Source organism: Pangasianodon hypophthalmus, chromosome 24, assembly GCF_027358585.1.
Source record: "Pangasianodon hypophthalmus isolate fPanHyp1 chromosome 24, fPanHyp1.pri, whole genome shotgun sequence".
Lineage (NCBI taxonomy): Eukaryota > Metazoa > Chordata > Actinopteri > Siluriformes > Pangasiidae > Pangasianodon > Pangasianodon hypophthalmus.
Window position 1 is genome coordinate 9,083,064 of NC_069733.1, and position 18,278 is coordinate 9,101,341.

At 40.6% G+C, this 18,278-nt stretch overlaps 2 protein-coding genes across 4 annotated transcripts; one reads left to right on the forward strand and one right to left on the reverse strand.

Annotated features, from left to right (window-relative positions):
* Positions 1-9: 9 nt before the first annotated feature.
* On the reverse strand, positions 10-11,077 carry adamtsl2 (ADAMTS-like 2). 2 transcript variants are annotated; one of them, XM_026931494.3, is made up of 19 exons: positions 10,680-11,076; positions 8,681-8,783; positions 8,365-8,507; positions 8,117-8,192; positions 7,779-7,881; positions 7,551-7,696; positions 7,254-7,377; positions 7,092-7,172; positions 6,679-6,854; positions 5,919-6,246; positions 4,824-5,169; positions 3,778-3,878; positions 3,535-3,661; positions 3,098-3,311; positions 2,646-2,801; positions 2,328-2,498; positions 1,838-2,014; positions 1,582-1,726; positions 10-1,406 (listed from the first exon to the last, which is right to left on the reverse strand). In XM_026931494.3, exons 2-19 carry the CDS (start codon positions 8,780-8,782, stop codon positions 1,285-1,287), a joined length of 2,838 nt encoding a protein of 945 aa, XP_026787295.1. In that variant the 5' UTR covers position 8,783; positions 10,680-11,076; the 3' UTR covers positions 10-1,284. The 2 variants fall into 2 exon arrangements, with proteins under 2 accessions (XP_026787295.1, XP_053085204.1); XM_053229229.1 differs by having other exon boundaries at positions 8,681-11,077.
* A 2,758-nt stretch (positions 11,078-13,835) lies between these two features.
* mymk (myomaker, myoblast fusion factor) lies at positions 13,836-17,967 on the forward strand. Of its 2 annotated transcripts, none has more exons than XM_026931482.3 (6): positions 13,836-14,768; positions 15,312-15,426; positions 15,754-15,902; positions 16,321-16,437; positions 16,882-17,062; positions 17,170-17,967. In XM_026931482.3, the coding sequence occupies exons 1-5, from the start codon at positions 14,634-14,636 to the stop codon at positions 17,026-17,028; spliced, it is 663 nt and encodes a 220-aa protein (XP_026787283.1). In that variant the 5' UTR covers positions 13,836-14,633; the 3' UTR covers positions 17,029-17,062; positions 17,170-17,967. The 2 variants fall into 2 exon arrangements, with proteins under 2 accessions (XP_026787283.1, XP_026787282.1); XM_026931481.3 differs by having other exon boundaries at positions 13,838-14,768; positions 16,882-17,022; positions 17,170-17,965.
* The last annotated feature ends 311 nt before the right edge of the window (positions 17,968-18,278 follow it).

Sequence of the window (18,278 nt, forward strand, 5' to 3'; positions counted from 1 at the left end):
CGCAAGTAAATAGATTCACCACAATGACCCTTTAGAGACTGCAAAGATTACACATTCCTGTCAGGTCAATTTAATGAACAAGAATTTGGAAGACTTTTCCATCGTTGATCAGCAAATTAAGCATCAGTGTGTGTTGTAAGTAGACCAGCAGATGGCGCAAGTTCTTTCACTCAGCTATTCACCACTTTGGCAAAAGTTGAAAAGAAAGGAATGTTGGAATATCAGTATACATCATATTACAGTCTGTCACATTGAGGGCAGAATGATCTGAATGTTGTTACACTTACTGAGGAACTGCAGTGGTTACTTTAAATCAACCCAGACAGTTATTTCAATATCTGTCAAAAGTTATTGTGTTTTATTCAAGCCTTCAGAGTAAAAACTGTAATATGCCTGATTTTATAGGATGTGAAAAATACTGTTGGACTAGATATGGAATCGTATTTATCCTACTTTGAGAGGTAACAAAATGTGCATTTTTTTCTACAATAAAATTAAATTACATTTATTTTTGATTGTTTCTTTACACTGAGGTAACAGCAATGTATATTATATTAACTGGACTGTGCCACAAAGGAGCAATATATAAATTGCATACAGTTTAAAATATTACATGTTCAAGTGCCAGGACACAGTCAATTACACATAATACGTCTCAGGAAAATCAAGTAAAACGCGTGGTTGTTCTTCCCTGCTGTCAAAAACAGCTGCTGATTGAGTAATAATGAATAATAGTCAGAATAAGTGGAGAACATGGGATGTTTAACCAAACACCTGCTCTGACTAATAAATAAACAATAGAAAAGCAATAGTCCAGTAACAGTTAAATAAGATACCAAGGAAACAGCAGAGCATTGCAAATAGCAATGGACGAAGAGCCAGCTTGTGTTTAAATGTACAAATTTTCCATCTTAAGCCCAAGGTAATATTCAGTACTGGCTATCATCACTGCCAGTTTGATGGATCATATATATGCTCATGCTTTATAATTACGGTCCACGGAGCAATAATCAAAATAATTTAAAGTTTCCTTAATGTATCCCACAGTTGTAGGAATTTGTCATAAAACAGATATTGCTACTAAAATACTGACATCAATGGTAGTTTAATATAGCTAGTTTAAAAAAATAAAACAGAAAAGGGATTTAATGGGTAAACCAAGATATTCTAAGACTCCAGATGTCTGCCACTGTCTGGGGATACTATATATTCAATATTTTCCCCATCATCCCTTTACCCACTGGTCCTGATTTAATTGCATGAACATTTTCCTTGTGACAAAAACTAAGTGGCACGTTGATTCCGGCATGAATGGCAACAGGCCTTGCTGTAATACCAGTGACTGCAAAGGTTGACTTTAATAGCCAGGGAGCAGTTGGTGCTGGGACGATCCTGGCAGTTGTCATCTATGTGGGAAACAGCCATCAACATACCATATTAGTCAATTACCTTACCAAGGAACTACAGTTATCTTAGGTAAAACCAGTACAGCCATTATTCTACAGTCTGCAAGCAATGCATTAACCAACTTCTACAAAAATGAATGTGCAAGAGCACAGTCTGTTTCACTTTGAGGTTTACCTGGTGGCTCAGTGGGGCAAGGTTGCAATGCACAGGTCTGTTTGTTAACAGGCTTAGTCAGAGGGTCACATCCACGAACAAGTTCTCTTCCCTGGTAGCATTTCACATCCCTCATTCTCACTCCCACACCACATGTCTTGGTGCACTGTAATTTGAGCAACACCCAAAGTTGTATATAATATAGCTATGTACACTCAATAAACGTACACATCCATAGTCCCAATTATAAAGATTTAGTGAACCATGAGGCAGCTACCTCAGACCAAGGTGTTGTATACCACTTGAAGCAAGGTCTCTCAAAGCAAGTGTCCTCATCTCCTGGTCGCTTGCTAGTGTCGCATTCCTCATCCTCATGGATTTGAAACTTGCCACCCGTGATGCCGACGCATAGCACAGTCCTCCTCTTTATGCCACGTCCACATGTTGTGTTGCACTGAGATGAGAAGTTTACTTTCAGAAAAGGCTCAGCATACATCTCTGAGTATAACCCATAATGAATCATTTGCCATTTATCTATGCAATTTTGGCTTCCTGGAGTTTCATGAGAATGTCTAAAAGTATTTGTTCCAACTCTGCACAACACCACTTGATTACACTAATGAGCTCTCCATCTTAACAAACAAGGGAAGAAAGAATCTAGGCGGTAAACCACAATTTATGGATATAAACCCAAATTGACATTTGGACAAAACCCTAAAACTCATTAGGAAGCTCAGTTCACTTGAACTTGAAGTTCAGTTGCTCACCCTTTCCCAGTCTTGAGCCAGCCAGTGTGGTGGGCACTCTTTATCTCCACAGGGATGAGTGGCCAATGGTTTGTTCTCTGCTGAACACTGAGACTCAGGCACAACTCGACCCTCTGGGGTTTTGCAGTACACATGCCGTACCATCTTCCCCTGCCCACATGGACCTGAGCACTGGATATGATTTACAAACAGTAGACAACAACAAAAAAACAACCTTTAATGCAATTTAAAGGATCTAAATGCAGTGTGGTACCTCTGAAACATGACAATGCTGGTGGTTTATGTGTGCCTGCTTGACTGCTTTTCTATGAAGCTTACCGGGCCCCACATGGAGACTGTCCACTGGCGATCACAAGGTGGACCAGTGCAGTTCTTGGATGATGGAGGCTGAGTTGTCTCATCACACGACCTGACTTCATCTGAGCACCTGACCTCACGAGTCACTAAACCTCTGTGGCCACATTTTGCTGGGCACTGTACAAAAAAGGACAATTTTAAACCAACAAAAAAGGATGACTTTCCTCCAACCTTCTCTGAATCATGCAAGCATACAAGTACAGTAGCTGATGTTATGGAAAGCAGAACTGTGACTACAGTAGCCTTCTGGATTCAGGAAGGACTTGAGGAAATTGAGGAAAACTTAAGGAACCACTGTTCTTGTTTTTTTCATGTATTAAGTCATGCAATCACAGACAATTCAATTTGTTAACTGTGATAGCATTTTATAATAATGGAAAAACCAAGCAATATGTAAGTCATTGTTGAACCACCTCTAACCACTCAGCCATCTCCCACTGTGGGCCACAGGTGGGGCTCTTGCAGGGCCGGCGCTCTGGAGGGCGCTCTAGCTCAGCATCCGTGCACAGATCACTGTAGACCGAACTGTCTAGGCCAGGGGCCAGCATCTTCCAACAACGCACTAGCCGGAACTGAAAACCCTCGCCACAGGTCCGTGAGCACTCACTCCAGCTGCTGGCCTCCCATCTGCAGGCATGAGAAGAAGCCAGAAGATGTGAAGCCAGAGCGATTGAGCAACATTAGCTTTCATTTATAGTTAGTTTCTGTTCAGCTGAGAAACTATTGAAAAAAGAACATTGTTATTGTACAAATATGATATTCTACATAGAATTTGCCACAGCAGTGCAATTCCATGAAGAGTACCCCCTTTGTGCTCTAGTGCATGTTTTAATTAGAATGGCATACATGCCTTGGCTGGCACTCCCTTCCAATGCAGAAATCATGCACCGGTTCAGGGCGAGTCAAAGCATCACAGTAAGAGTCATCCACCTCAACACCATCATATCGTACACACATAGCAAATGATTTTGTCACACCTATTACCAAAATAAAAGCAACAAATCACATTTAATTGAAAATGAAACCCATTAAGCATGTCCAAGAATCATTTTTATACTCAAATACGGTTGTGGATGTGTGGTCTAGTTGGTACCTATTGAGCATGTCATGCTACATGGTTCCTGAGAGGACAGTTTCCAACGATACATATCTGCAGAACTCAACTTGTTCTTCCCGGTAACCCTCTGTTGACTCCTGTGGGGTTGGGATCAGGGGATCAATGGTTATATCTCAGGCTAGATCATGCAACAGCCATTTCATCAAATATTATACAATGCATGTGTATTTACAAATGTTGTCATACCAAGTGGTAATTCAGTCCCAACTACAGTTTTGATTCTCATTGCCTGAATAGCAGACATGGAAAACTGTGATATAAAAATAAAATGTACCAAAATACCCTTGTGATTCCTGTAAACGAAAGCCAAAAATAAAACTTTGTGATTCCTGTAAATTAAAACCAAAAATAAACCTTTGTAATTCCTGTAAATTTATCTGGGCTGACATGGTCCTTGTGTGATCTATGCTGCCTTTTTCCCAAAAAATACCAAAACACCATGAATTATGTCCCTCTGAAAGACCATCTACCTTACTCTTAGTCTATCTCCCTCTCTCTCATTCCTCGCCTGGGATCTCTTTTCCTTTAAGTGCGTGAAAGGGTGTGTCATGTGATGTGTTTTATGATCTCTGGCAGGGAGGCTGGTGAAGCGGTGTTTGGACACTGCAAGAAAGCCAACATGAATTATAAATATGATGGAATGCAATCCCACCAGCCCTCCACTTGGCTGTCTCTCCTCACCACTCTTTGAACGTCTCAAAGCGTGTAAAAAAGAAGGAGACTCCGAGGAGAGTCTAGAGCACATTCCATTCCCTATGAGCTGGACTGTCCACATGAGCATAGATATGAACATAGCTATCCTGCATATCTTCATGTCTGTTAGAGAGGGCTACAATGCACGTTCTCTTAATTATAATACACACATGCCACATGTGACCTTGCAGTATAATGAATGGGCTAAGAACTGATGCAAATATCACTACCCCAAGCTTTCTAGACCCTGAAACAACTCGTTAAGCTACAACACAACCCTGTGCCAAAATGATTTTAGATTAAGATACTTGATTCATGATTGTGTTTACCTGGTGCGATTGGTGCGGCTGCCATTCCTCAAGCTTGTAATCAATGTCCTGTTCTGGAAAAGATCACCTGTGTCATTGCGGCGGCGGCCTAGAGAGAACTCAAGAAATGAACCATTGAGGTTCCCTTGCTCTGAGCTGCTGTAGTCCAACTCAGCTGGCTCTGCTTCAGAGATGAGGCTTTCCCCCTCACTAAGAAGCTGATTTGTTGAAATGTTAATGTGCAACGTGCAACGTGCAAGAAACATCCTCCAAATGAAATTTGCAGAATCCACCATCTCCTCTGCAGGTCTGCTTGCAGGCACAATGCCAGGGGCAACCACTCCACTTGGCCAGCTGCTATTTCCATCTTTACAGACAAAAAGTTATAAAGGACATGCATCACGAATAGAGGCATTACCAATTTGAAGATATTAAGGTGACTAAGACAGAGAATAGCAGACTGAACAAAATATTAATACAAATCATCACAAATAGATCCTCTCTAAAAATAAATATTCAGACTTTCACAGTATTTGAGACTGACTTAAAAGGCATTCCAGAACATTTTTTCAAAACTGGCACTGGCATTTGAGAGGACCACCTCAGAGTCACTGACTGCCCTCTTTCCCATGTGGTTGTGGTAGCTGGCATTATGTGTAGGTGAGGAACTGAGAAGGCAGAATGGTACCCTACCACAGTTAGAGGACAATAACAGGCTATTGGGCACCAGGCTATTGGGCTGTTGGGCAGTTGACACTGAAACTGAACCACAACTCAGCTGCTCTTTTCATAATGAATGCAGCTGGGCCCAGGGAAGACAGGTGGTTAACCACTATGTCAGTATGTCAAAGCTATATCAAATCTCCTTGAATTTTTTATTCACAGTGTTTAATATTTGTCTTAAAGAAGTTCAAGGGCATTCAAGTGAACTATATCCATCCCTCTACTGTGAAATTATCAGCATGGTGTATCACTGTAATATCTGGCTTCATCAGTACTGTATGGGTGAATTATATTATAGAAAGAAAATGTTGGCAGTTTCAACTTTCCCATTTATATCACAGATCACTGTCATCTGGCTTTAATGGATAATCCAATATTATACTTAATTCTTACCTGGATAATGCGGGGGTGTTGGGGCATTTTGATCACAGTCTACAGCAGCTGTGTCCTCATACACTTCATTGGTCTCCTCGCCAGGCTTATCCACTGCACCAGGCCCAATGTTCTGGATCCTCACCTGCTTCCTCTGTGTCTCTGGTACAGCCTTGTCATTGACACTCTCATTGTGGGGTGACACATTGTTGATCTCCATGGAGACTTGGTGGCTGGATCCTCCATCTGAGCCAGTGAAGATGGGAGGCTGGGAGACTGGAGTAAGAGGGTCACGCATCACTGTGTACTCGTAGGTAATGTAAGGGTTGCGACCGTTCTGGTTCCAAACCTTGGAAGACAGGAGATAAGAAGCAGACAGATAACACATGAATTAAAATGGGGAAACACAGGTTCCATAAATGTGTGAATATGTTTAATAAATGTACACGAATAAACGCTTCTCATGTATTGTCCTTTGCGGTTATTATAACCAACCATTAAAAGGAGCTCCGCTGTCCATTCAGAAGACACTATGCAAATGCTGCAGCGGTTTTTACCAGTACAAGTCACATACTCATGTCCTTTTGGGGTCATTTCATATGCCATTACAAGACTGACTTTTGGGCCCATTGCTCCAGGGGCAATGTATCGCATTGTTACAGATTTTTCAGTATGAGCCATGGCATCTGTGGCCCACATTAAGTCAAAGGCAGGGTCAGCTAGCCAAGTGAGATTACCCAGGGGCCCTTGGCGGCGGGAGGAAGGACCGCAGCTACAGTACCAGAACATTGATGGGCTGATTGATGGGCCCTTTCGCCACGATGTACTCAATCCCCGTCTCATACACATCGGTGGGCCTCCGGTACTTGAAGATGGTGCCTGCCACATGGAAGTTCTGAGGGCTGTCCACCTTGTAGGCACCATTAAAGAAGAAGTTTCCTGCTTGATCTGTCACAGCTGTAAAACAAAGAAGTTCATTCAAACTTTGCTCAGTGGTGGCTGATACATTTCTGATTGATTGCCCAGTGATAGGTTATGGTAATTGTAAAATTTTGAAGATAAAGTAAATTGTGTTCTATTTTCCTTGCTTTAAAGATGAGAAGAATAACATCACACTTGGCTTGCAAGCGATCTTTGGCATTATATTATTCATTATCATTTATATAAAATGTCTCTGGTTTTATAGGTGCACACCCAGTATATCTGCAGACTTCTTTCTCTCAATGATCTGGATGTCCCATGAGCCCTCAGGGATCTGGGTAATGAAGGAATATCCTGGAAGAAAGAAAACAAATGTGTTTCTTCATGTCTTCGAGGTGACTTATTATGCTTAATTAAGTAATTGGGTATCCTTACCAAGGCTGGAAGATCCACGGCGAAAGTTACCAGTTACCCTACTACAGCTGCTCCCATCTCCTTGACACACTCCACACTTATCCAGTGTGTTGGGAGAGAAGAGGATACCATCACATCCAATAGGCTGCAGAGAGGGATACCACACTGAAACATAACGTGTTTCAAAAGCAAGCTATTTGAAAGACCCATGACTAGATGAATAGAGCCTTGAAGGGGTGTTCCTGAATAATTCTTGTATAGGTCCTGCTTATTGGAACAAACTGTTGAGTAACATCATCTTGTGATCTATACATTTACCTCACACCTGCCATCTACACAGACTCCTCTGTAATTGCTATACTTGCAGGAAGTTCCATCACGGGCTGGTACCATCAGCTGCCTCTGACCATCTGATGTAGTGCAATGAAGGTCACAGGGATTGCTGGAGATGTGAACGTAGTCATCTACAGAATTACAAATTTGGCTGTTAGTCTTTGAGCTTAGGCATGCATTTGTAAAATATGGACTCATTCCAATGCCAACTACCTGGGTAAAGGGGTTTCCAGTGGTAGTTCTTTCCATTGAACACCTGAGAGTTAAATGACCAGCACTGCTCCTCTCGGAAACTCCTTCCAGTTGAGGGGCATTCCTGAAAATTACAGACGAGACTCAGTCAGTTGAGACTGGATGACCTTACCAGTGGTCTGTTTGCCATTATCTAATGGGAAATGAAATGATGGGAAGGTCATTTACTCATTGATATTCCAAGTAGGCGTAATCACCAGCTCTATTGTGCTGTCAAGTGGGGTGTCTGGATTGTATTTCTGATATGCAAATGCATATTGTGTTTAAAAGGAAAAGCAAGATTGATAGTGTGAACTAACCTTTGTATTACAGAGATGGTACCTTTTTGCACTCCCTGTGCATGTCATGTTGTCCTTACCAGTTGTTGTTCTTTTTCTTTAAATGAAAGAGATGTGTGTGATTAGATTATTTAAATTAAATTTTAAACACCTCTGGACATCTCATAATAGAAAAGAGATTTGTAAAGTGCATAAAAATCACCCAGAAAAATCAGCAGACAGTGCTTGAAACTTTTATTTAAGGTAGTGTTTGTAAGGAACCCACTGACCTTTGCTTAAGACAATGTCTCTCCTGAGACATGACCCCCCCTCCACAAGTGCGCGTGCAGGCTGTCCACTTCGCCCATTCCCCCCACCAATAAGTAGTCACCTCTAGTCCGTCTTCCAGACTGTTAGAGGCTACACCCTCATCCTGCCACAAACAAAGAGTCTGTTCAGGAAGCAAGTGAAAATTGGAAGCCAGCTACTATGCTGAATACGACCTTTAAAAATCTGTATTCTGCTACAATGATGATCATTTTAAGAAATTTGTTGAACTTTACAATACAGAAGTTTAATTTTCAATATTGTGAGTCCATTACCAACCTGTACTCTACTTGAGATATTCCCCAAAGAAAAGGCCAGTGTTATGAGACCCAGAAGGACCACAGAGCACTCTGCACACTGGGCCCTTGACCAGGTCCTCATCCTGAGGGTGGGAAAATGTGGGAAAAGGAAGATGACTGTATCAAAGTAGTTCTATTAAAGGGCACAAGGCAACAAGTCTCAAGGAAGTGACTATAGGCAAGTTCACACTTAACTGTCAGAAGATTCAGTCTTGTACCTAAAGTGTGCTGAAATTAAAATGCCTGTACTCTATAATTTTTAGCCTTTACACAGGACAGTTGTGGGCTAATATGGGCTGAATGGGGGCAGCGTACTAGGCATACCTGCAAGAGTTATCCGAGAATTTGCATCACTTCAATGTCTAATTCTTGCACTAGAGAACTATTATTATTGTTATTTCACATGCCTGTAGGCTGACATACTGACAACACTTGCTGGTGAAAAAACCTCATATGCCTACTTTCGATCAACTGCAGTCTCCTCAAGCCTGTGCCTCCAGTTAGGTTGGTTCCTTAAAATAAGTAAACAGATCGTCTAGCTCAGTTTGCAGTCTGGCTTTTTCTGGCACTAAATATTGGTGACAGGTGTCTTAAACTACCCACAGGAACACCTGGAGTTCATTATCCAGCCTAGACACAGCTGGATTTCAGCCAACTCGCCAAAACACCCGTCTCCCACAGATCCGTGCAGCAAGCCCATGGCTGCTGAGACAGACCTTCCTCCTCTGAGCTTCCCAGTCCACAGAGGAGTGTAAACACAGGATCCCCCTGATCCCCCTCTTGGGCCTCTGCTCAGGGGAAGGGGAGGTGTTTTTTTCCTGGCAGCAGACAGACAGCAGGACCATTCCCTCAAGGGAGAGGAACTAAGGGAGCAAGCCCTGGCCTGGAGGCTGAAAGAAGCAGACTCATCCTTTTCTGGGAGAGTTGCTTCTCACCAGGTTCAGTTCAGTGCTTCCTCATTTTTCAGCACCTTGCTCAATTCCGCAGTCCCAAAGGGTAAATTCAACAAGGTGATCATTTGTCAATTGCCAGTGAGCACGTGACTGATACAGGATAAGGGAGAAAGCTTCATAAAGTTCATGGCCATCTCATGGCTACAAAAGAGCAACAAGGGTTTTTTCATGAAATTGATCCACAAAAAATAACTGAATTGCTCATCTGCATGCAGGTACACATGCATGTGTTGTGATGAAACTGCACCTACTTAACCTGCTTTCCACTTTCCACAGAATCAATACTTATGGATTTCATATATAATTGTTTTTCATTAAATATGGAACAATTTAATTATTTCATTTTTTAATTGTATAATCTGCTCCATGACATCTTCTTAGAGTGTTCTGCTAGTCATTACTAAAGACAAAAGCTGATGTCTAGCCTAACATTGAATGGATTGCTGTCTTACAAAATTACAATTACAATTAAGTTACAAATCATACTCATTTAGCTCCACAAGGGATGAGCAGTGCAGAATCTTGAATCTTGAAATATTTAAAATATTCATTTCAACCCTTTGGTAATTTGGTAGTGGAATATAATAACACATTTATTTGAAAACAGTTATCTAAGTTCAGTTTAGGCCACATACATCACTAATTCAAACTGTGAAAAATAGCACAGTATACAGTCATAAATTGTACCTTAATTTAGTCTTTCTGAAAATTTACCCAGTGTTTATGTTTCTCAATTAATAAAACATTAACATTACTGCATTTTATATTAATATTAAATATGCTATATGGCATTGCCCTGTGCATACATAAAAAGCAGCTCACCCTACAGAAATCCCTGCTCAAGCTCAGTGTTTTACATCAGCAAAGCAGTGTTACAGAAATGACAACCCTGTTTGTTTGGGTTTGTTTTACTTTGGAACAAGTGTCTACTCTGTCTGGTTTAGTTGTCACTTCTCAAAAAGTTCCTCTGTTAATATACATGGGCACACAAAAACACAGACAGTAAATATTTACCCATGTACCTACCTGCAGTCCTTGGGCTGTAGTAGAGCTGAGTAGTGGCTGGGCAGTGTGTGGGTGGTGGTGGTGGTGGTGGTATTAGTCTGTAACAGTGTGCTCTGAGGATGTGTCTTGCGAGGAAGGTAAGGTGTACATCTGCATCCCTCCTCTCACCCCCCTCCTTTCTCTCTCCTCTCTCCCTCTTTCCCTCCCATCCCCTCTGCCATCCACCCGCCCACCCACACTCTTCCCTTCTAGCCCAGAGAGTGGCAGTGCAGGGGAACGCCCACATGAAAAGTACTCTTCCAGCTAGTGCCAAGCTTGAGGGCTGCTACCACTGCTGAGCTGTGAAGCATAGCCCTGGCCCCATGAGTCTCTGCCAGACTGGGCTCGGCTAGCAGACAGACAGGGAGGAAGTCGTCGTTTCCCACAGATCAACACCCCTCCCCTCCTCCCCTGGCCCTTGAACACCCCTTCGCATCACAGCAGTCCATTTGCAACCCCCTTTTCTTGGCCTCTCAGTCTCATATCAGGCTCTTCCCAGCCTCCTGCTAACATTTAATCTGTATGCTACCCCTAACCATGGCTGTTCCCCTCCAGATAGACCCATTCATTACACCTGGCCACATGACTGGAGTGCAGAAGGAGTCCATTCATTACAAGCCAGCAGAGATGACAGAAAAGCCTGAAGAGATGAAAGGTGAAGAAATGAATAAAAGTTGACAACAAAATATAATAGGCATATGCTAGATGTAAATTTATTCAAACTGAAGTACCAAAAGAAAAAAGTCCATGAGGGTATAACAGATTAATATATAATGTGTATATGTTAAGAAATCTACCAAGTAATTTATTACATGTACAACGCAGACAAAATAAGGAGCATGAGAGAGATGGAGGGAGAGAAGGCTTGGCCAGTTGAGGCTGATAACTGAGACCACCGTGCCTGTGTGTGACGCATATATAAAGACCACATGTTCTCTTGGTTGCCCCTGTGTCTGCTCTGTGCATTAGGGACGCTCTGCTACACTAAAAGCTCAATCAAGCACCGTTCTCAGACCGCAGATCTGTATGGTGATAGACATAGTTCAGGAGATTTGCACAGTCTGCAAGTCTGGAGAAATGGTCGCTCTTTTAAAACCCCAAAATTACGAGGCGGCAAACACGTGGAGTGTGTGGAACTGTGTGTGGGACTGTGTGTGTGTGTGTGTGTGTGTGTGTGTGTGTGTGTGTTTGTGTGTTTGTGTGTATACAACAAGAGAGACACACATACAAGAGAGTTTTCTCCAACCTTAATGTGAGTAGCTGTTGGGTTGGGTACTGAGAAATCTCAGATACTCAGCTCATCTATTCTACTCTGTTTTATTAATCTACTACTTCTTCAAACAAAACACAACCTATAAGCTAACTAAATGTATCATCATTACAATTTAAATAAGTGTAAAAAACTATCTGATTACGAGCATTACAGGGAAATGTTTGGATAGGAAACACTGCTCCCAATCTGACTTGTTGTTTTTATTCTGTCTAATATGCCACATATGAATGCATCTACTCTGCTAGCCATCAACTCAACCATTCCTCTCATATTAGAGAGTGCTGTGAGAAGCAAATTCCACTGTGACTGTTCAGCTGGTGCTTTGAAGTAAACACAAATGAATATTGTTTGTACTTGGAAGTATAAGTGAAATCTTCTCTGCACCATATAGGTTGTAGGGTTTATTCTGAGAAAATTCTATTTGACGTTCATTTTGTTGCAAAAATATCAGCAGCTGCCAAACAATCGTGGAAGCGTTTCATTTGCCATGGCTATCACAATCACAATATAAAATACATACCTTAGAACAGTAATACCAGCAACTGCAATAGCATGTATGATTTCTGACCCCTTGTTACCGCAATACAGGAACTAGCTGAAAACTACATTTTTTCTGCTTTTTCAGATAATGCAACAGTCAGACCAAATGCAAATAAAATTCACCCAGCCAAAAAGGGCAGTTTGCTGATGGCAAAATTACATGGGACGTGAAACACATGCATTTCTCTGGTAGCAGTTATTTTCACTTTGTGCCAACTTTGTCTAACCGAACACTGACCTTTGAATTCACAAGCTTTTCTTCTTAGCAATCTTTGCACTTTTGATATATTTTCTAATCATTAACCTTTGAATAGTTTTTTAGATAAACACACATAATTTCTGATATCATCCTTAATGAAAAAGACATTAATTTCACCCAAAACACAGAAACAATGTATAGCATTTATTTGAAGCATGTTAAATCCATACACAAACCATAATAATTTAAAAGGTTACAAAATTTCACAGATATGAAAAAATGGTTTTAGTCTCCATCAGTTTGTCAAAATACAGTTTTAAGTCTAACACTTAGGTTTCAGTTATTTTCAGTTAGCTCACATTTAAATACAAGATGTATGAATTATGTACAAAAAGCAAAGAAATTTAAAGTGAAAGTAATGGTGCTGCAGGTTCAGCTTGTGACCTATGACCCCACACAACACTAGCTATTTTCTTTGATCCCAGAGAAAAGCAGGACAGTGAAAGGTCAGAACAACACAATCCTGTCCGTAGGCCTCAAAATCCAAGCTACACTTTCTTGAGAGATAGATTTAGAAAGTTGCTTAGGGAATGTGAGGCGTGGACTATACACCCTCATAACACACTACTCTTTGTATCCCAAAGGCAGGTGTGACAGCTGAGTGCAGAGGGGTAGAGGGCAACTGTGAGGAACCACGAAGCCCATAGCTGTATTCTCCCTCTTGAGGTGACAAAATTAGAACACTTCACGCTGATGGGAATTCCTGTGTGGAAACAGAATTTGAGTCTTATAAAAAATACAAAGCTTCCAAACTAATAAGACTAAACGGACTTGATAGCAAAGTGTGTCAGGATAAGTTTTAGCAATTTGTCATTGTAAAACAATTGAAAATCCAGTAATTAGGACTTACAGTAGTATTTCATTCAGGCATGTGTTTTATGTCTTGGGATGCTGAATTGATAAATACTTATTTTAGTGTTCTCTAATCAAGTATGGAGTATGAATCATTTTGGCAGATTGGGAAATATTTTGAATAAATGGTATAATCGACAGGATTGTAGACATACTACTGCAGTGGCAGCACAAGTCTGCTGTTATGGACTGTATTTGCTGAAAATATGCCCTGTGAGGATGATTCAACCACATAGAATCTAGACAGGTAAAAATATGGACCTCACTTCACTGCTCATGTAATTTTCAGAAAGTCTTCTGTGTAGATCTGCTGGAGTTCACAAGACTCTTACCATCTTGCTCCCCTAAACAAATCACATTCTTTAAACCCTTCGAACCACATTCACGTCAAAAGAGCAGCAGTGACGCATACAGGTGCTGTGGATTACTCTTGCATGGCCAATGTCAATAACCCAAAAGAGACAGTTGTTTCTATAGCCACTGCTGAGGATTGATTCACCCATAAGGATCAACATGAATAAGACTGCCTAGACTGACCAATAAGAAGAAAAAAAATTAAGGAATTCATTTTGAAGTTAACCCTTAACCATGAAATAGCTTTGGAATGTTTGGTGTGGAGCACCTGGATGAAGTTTTGACAGTGTTAAGATGCTGTAATTCTCAAAATGTGCTACCACAAATGGCTTTGCTCGGTGTCACTCCTTCTTACTTTCTACAATTTCAAAAATGTGTGACAGTGGGAGCAGGGGACTGCATGGCCTCTCGAACTGCTGTACACCAACAGCTGTTCTGCTGATGATAGGACACATGAAGGCTGCTCTTGGAGCCATTTAAATTTTAAAGATCCTCTGAAGTGTCAGCTGTAGGCCTGTGAGTGTGTGTGCAGAGGGACAGCTCTCCAATCTCTGCCACTTCTCCAGATTTGTTGGCTTGTGAAATCCACAAGCAGAAATTCTCCTGAGTGAACTTTAACTTGGTTCAGAGATTCACAGGGTGCTTTATATCAAGGAAAATGGGAGCTCTAATTGCTAAGATGTTGCTGCCCACCATCAGCAGTTTGGTATTTCTGCCTGCAGCCAGCGTTGCCACAAAGAGAGGTTTCCACATGGAGGCCATGGTCTACTTCTTTACAATGTTCTTCACATCGGTAAGAGACCTATAGGCTTTAAGTTTACAGTAATTAAGTTTACAGTAATTTTTTAACAGTGACTATTTGCTTCATACTGTAAAATATATGTTGTAGCACTTAGTAACAATTAATTCTTGTCATGGTAAAGAGTATAAACTCTCTTTTTCATGGATTAACTCTGAAAAACATCTTTGTAGACAGCCTACAGCCTGCAGTGCATGAACATATTTGTCTTGAAGTGCATGTGTGTGTGTTTGTGTATATTACGTATAAATATATATTCCACATAAAAGATTTTTTTACATGAATATCTCAAAAGGAGCAATTAAACATTGTATTTACTTAACCGGATGGCCATCACTGTTTGAATTTTTAGCATATGATAAGATAGTGTTCTACAACTCCTGTCTAATTGGCCTATGGCACTGCGGGTTTAATGTGTTCCTTTGTCACACTTTTGTTTTTATTCACTTTAATGGTAAATAAACCTATTTGGTTTTTAGGAATGGAATAATGGCATAAGCTGTTGTACAAAATATTTGAAGGCTATCTATGTTTTAGATCTATCATGCATGTGATGGACCAGGCCTGTCTGTTCTGTGCTTCATGAAATATGAGATTTTGGAGTACTTCAGCGTTTATGGTACATCAATCTCTATATGGGTTACATTATTAGGTAAGTCTAAAGGTCTCAGGACCTAAAATGCTTTTTTTGTAATGGATTTAAAAATGTTTAATAGATTTATGTAATAGATAAATTATTAAATGTTGATAAATAGATTAGATAAAAATTGGTAAATGTTAGGTTTGGAACTGTAGCCTGAACACCGGTACGAGTATTTCAAAACTCATGCAGAATCTGGCAAACCACTCCAATTACACTGGACAGTGAATATTAATTTTTGTGAGTCATGCTAACAATATGACATGTGTTTATGTCTGGGATTCCAGCATGTCGTGTGAAGAGTGTGTACTCATTTTCTCTTCTTCCACACACATACAGCTCTAGGAGATTTTGAAGAGCCCAAGCGCTCCACGCTCACCATGTTTGGAGTGCTTACCTCTGCTGTGAGGATATACCAGGACCGCTGGGGCTACGGCATCTACTCCGGCCCCATCGGCACAGCTGTGCTCATGATCACAGTCAAATGGGTGAGAGAGAGAAAGGAACAATTGCAGATGCTGCTCATGAGCTCAGAAACATAGTATCATGTGATAGGAGCTGCAAATGTGGAACTATTTTTTCCAATCAGGTTGATGAAAATGAAATTACTAGACACCTTTATGAGTACATGTCAAACATTTTTGGACACCCAGGTTTTTGACAAAAAGCTAACAAATTGGCTAAAAACTAACCAAGTTTATTTTGAGGGAAAATATTACATGTGAAAATATTTCTCACAAAAACTAAAAATTCATTACACGATACATTCATCAAAAAAGTAGACCCTATGACAGCTATAACTGCTGCAGACACTTTCTTTATTCAAGCAGTCAGTTTTTCCAGGCATTGCTCTCAAAGATGCTCCACCATGAAATTATCACAAACGTTGTCCTCTTTTTGTTCCAGTTACAAAAAATGAAAGAAAAGAAGGGCCTGTACCCAGACAAAAGTGTGTACACTCAGCAAGTGGGGCCAGGATGCTGCTTTGGAGCCCTGGCTTTGATGCTTCGCTTCTATTTTGAGGTAATAAATAATGATACTTGCTGTCTGTCTATTAAGGCAGTGGCTCTCAAAGTGGGGTCCATGAAGCATAGCAAGGGGGACTGTAATTTTTTATTTTGTCACAGTTTTGGAAGTCACAACTCACAATTACCAAAGTTGTATTTATTACTATGTTCATTTTGACTGGTCACTTGAATTAAATGGGCTTAATCCAAACCATAATAAATGAAAAACAAGTTGTGTCATGTACATGGAAAGTTCAGAAATAAAAATCTATGTGGCTCCAATATATACCCAGAATATATTTGTTCAGATTTGAATAAAATTTCAATACTTCATAAAGCAGAATAAATCTGCGCTGAGGGGGTCCCTGGAATAAATTACAGTGAAAATGCTTCCTGACTGCAAAAGGTTAGAAAACACTTGCATTAAGATACTGTAAATGACCTCAATTTGTTTCTATAGGAGTGGGACTATGCTTACGTGCACAGTTTTTACCACCTGTCACTGGCCGTGTCCTTCGTACTTCTGCTGCCAAAGAAGAACCGCTATGCAGGGACGGGGCGCAATGCAGCTAAACTCAACTGCTACACACTCTGCTGCTGTGTATGATGTCCCTTTATGATGACACTCATTTCTTGTAGCGGTAGGGCTAGAAAGCATGGTGTTAGTTAAATAGTAGTGCACAAAATATTCATACACTGAGCATTAACTATAGAATCCTAAACTGTTTTTTTACTGGTTTGATCACAGACATCCCAACCTCCAGTAAAAGCGAATGCTCGTACCATTTGGACGACACCCCAAAAGCCCTGGATGCGGGCCTGCAGTCCTGGCCTTCCATTTCACCACTCCCAGCCACGCACAATGTAACACGCAAAGATGTCTGCTACCAGCAATCCAACAGTGAGGACAGTTATATGACCTTCAGGCAAGCCAAGAATGTGCGGGGCGACGTACTCAACCACCACAACACAGACTTTAATGTTGAAAGGATGCCCTTGTAAACTATAGAGCAAAAGGCCACTAAAGGCTTTGCCTCCAAATGTGTAGACATATGATGTGGTCATATAAAACCAGGTAGTCATAGGGTTACTAAAACGGCTGACGTCCAGCTGGAAAGTTTACGAGTCGCGAAACATAGCAGACATTTTATTTCTCCAGAATGAATAAATTGTCTTTTAAGATGTACCTCAGGAGAGATTGCTTGTCTACATTTCTCTAAGAGAAATGGCCATTAAATGCAGTTAAAAATGCTGAAAAATACCAGAACTAAAAAAACAACCAAATCTTATTCTTCATATTTATTGTCATGTCATTTGGTATATCAGCCATCTGAACACAGCTGAAATAAACTAAAATGTTCCAGGAACAAGAAGCAAACAGTCATTCTGATGTGTCTTGCAGCAGGTGGAAAGTAGTGTGTTTATTCCAGTGTACTGTGAGCGCTTTTTTTTTTTCCTTTGAAATGTATTATGTAGTATGCCAACAACTGTGTAAATATATTTATTTATTGTAATACCACTACTAGCTGAAGGTTGTAATTTCATGATTTATATGTTTTTTTTTACTAAAAATGATCAATTGCATTGGAAATGTTTATTTTTAATTAAAATGTTTTCTACAATTCGGATTTTGTTTCATGTACTAAGTGCTCAGGACAATTAATCTACATAATCCTCAAAGTTTACAGCAGAGAAACCTTAGCAGTAATCCCCTTCTCTCTTCGTCATCTGTCAAATTTCCATCCATTTAGGCTCGATCCATCAGCCTACTCCTAACACTATCCAAAAATTACAAACGCACGCGACATGTTTTAGACAAAACAGTCTCCTGCCAAATGTGAATGAAATTTTGGTCCG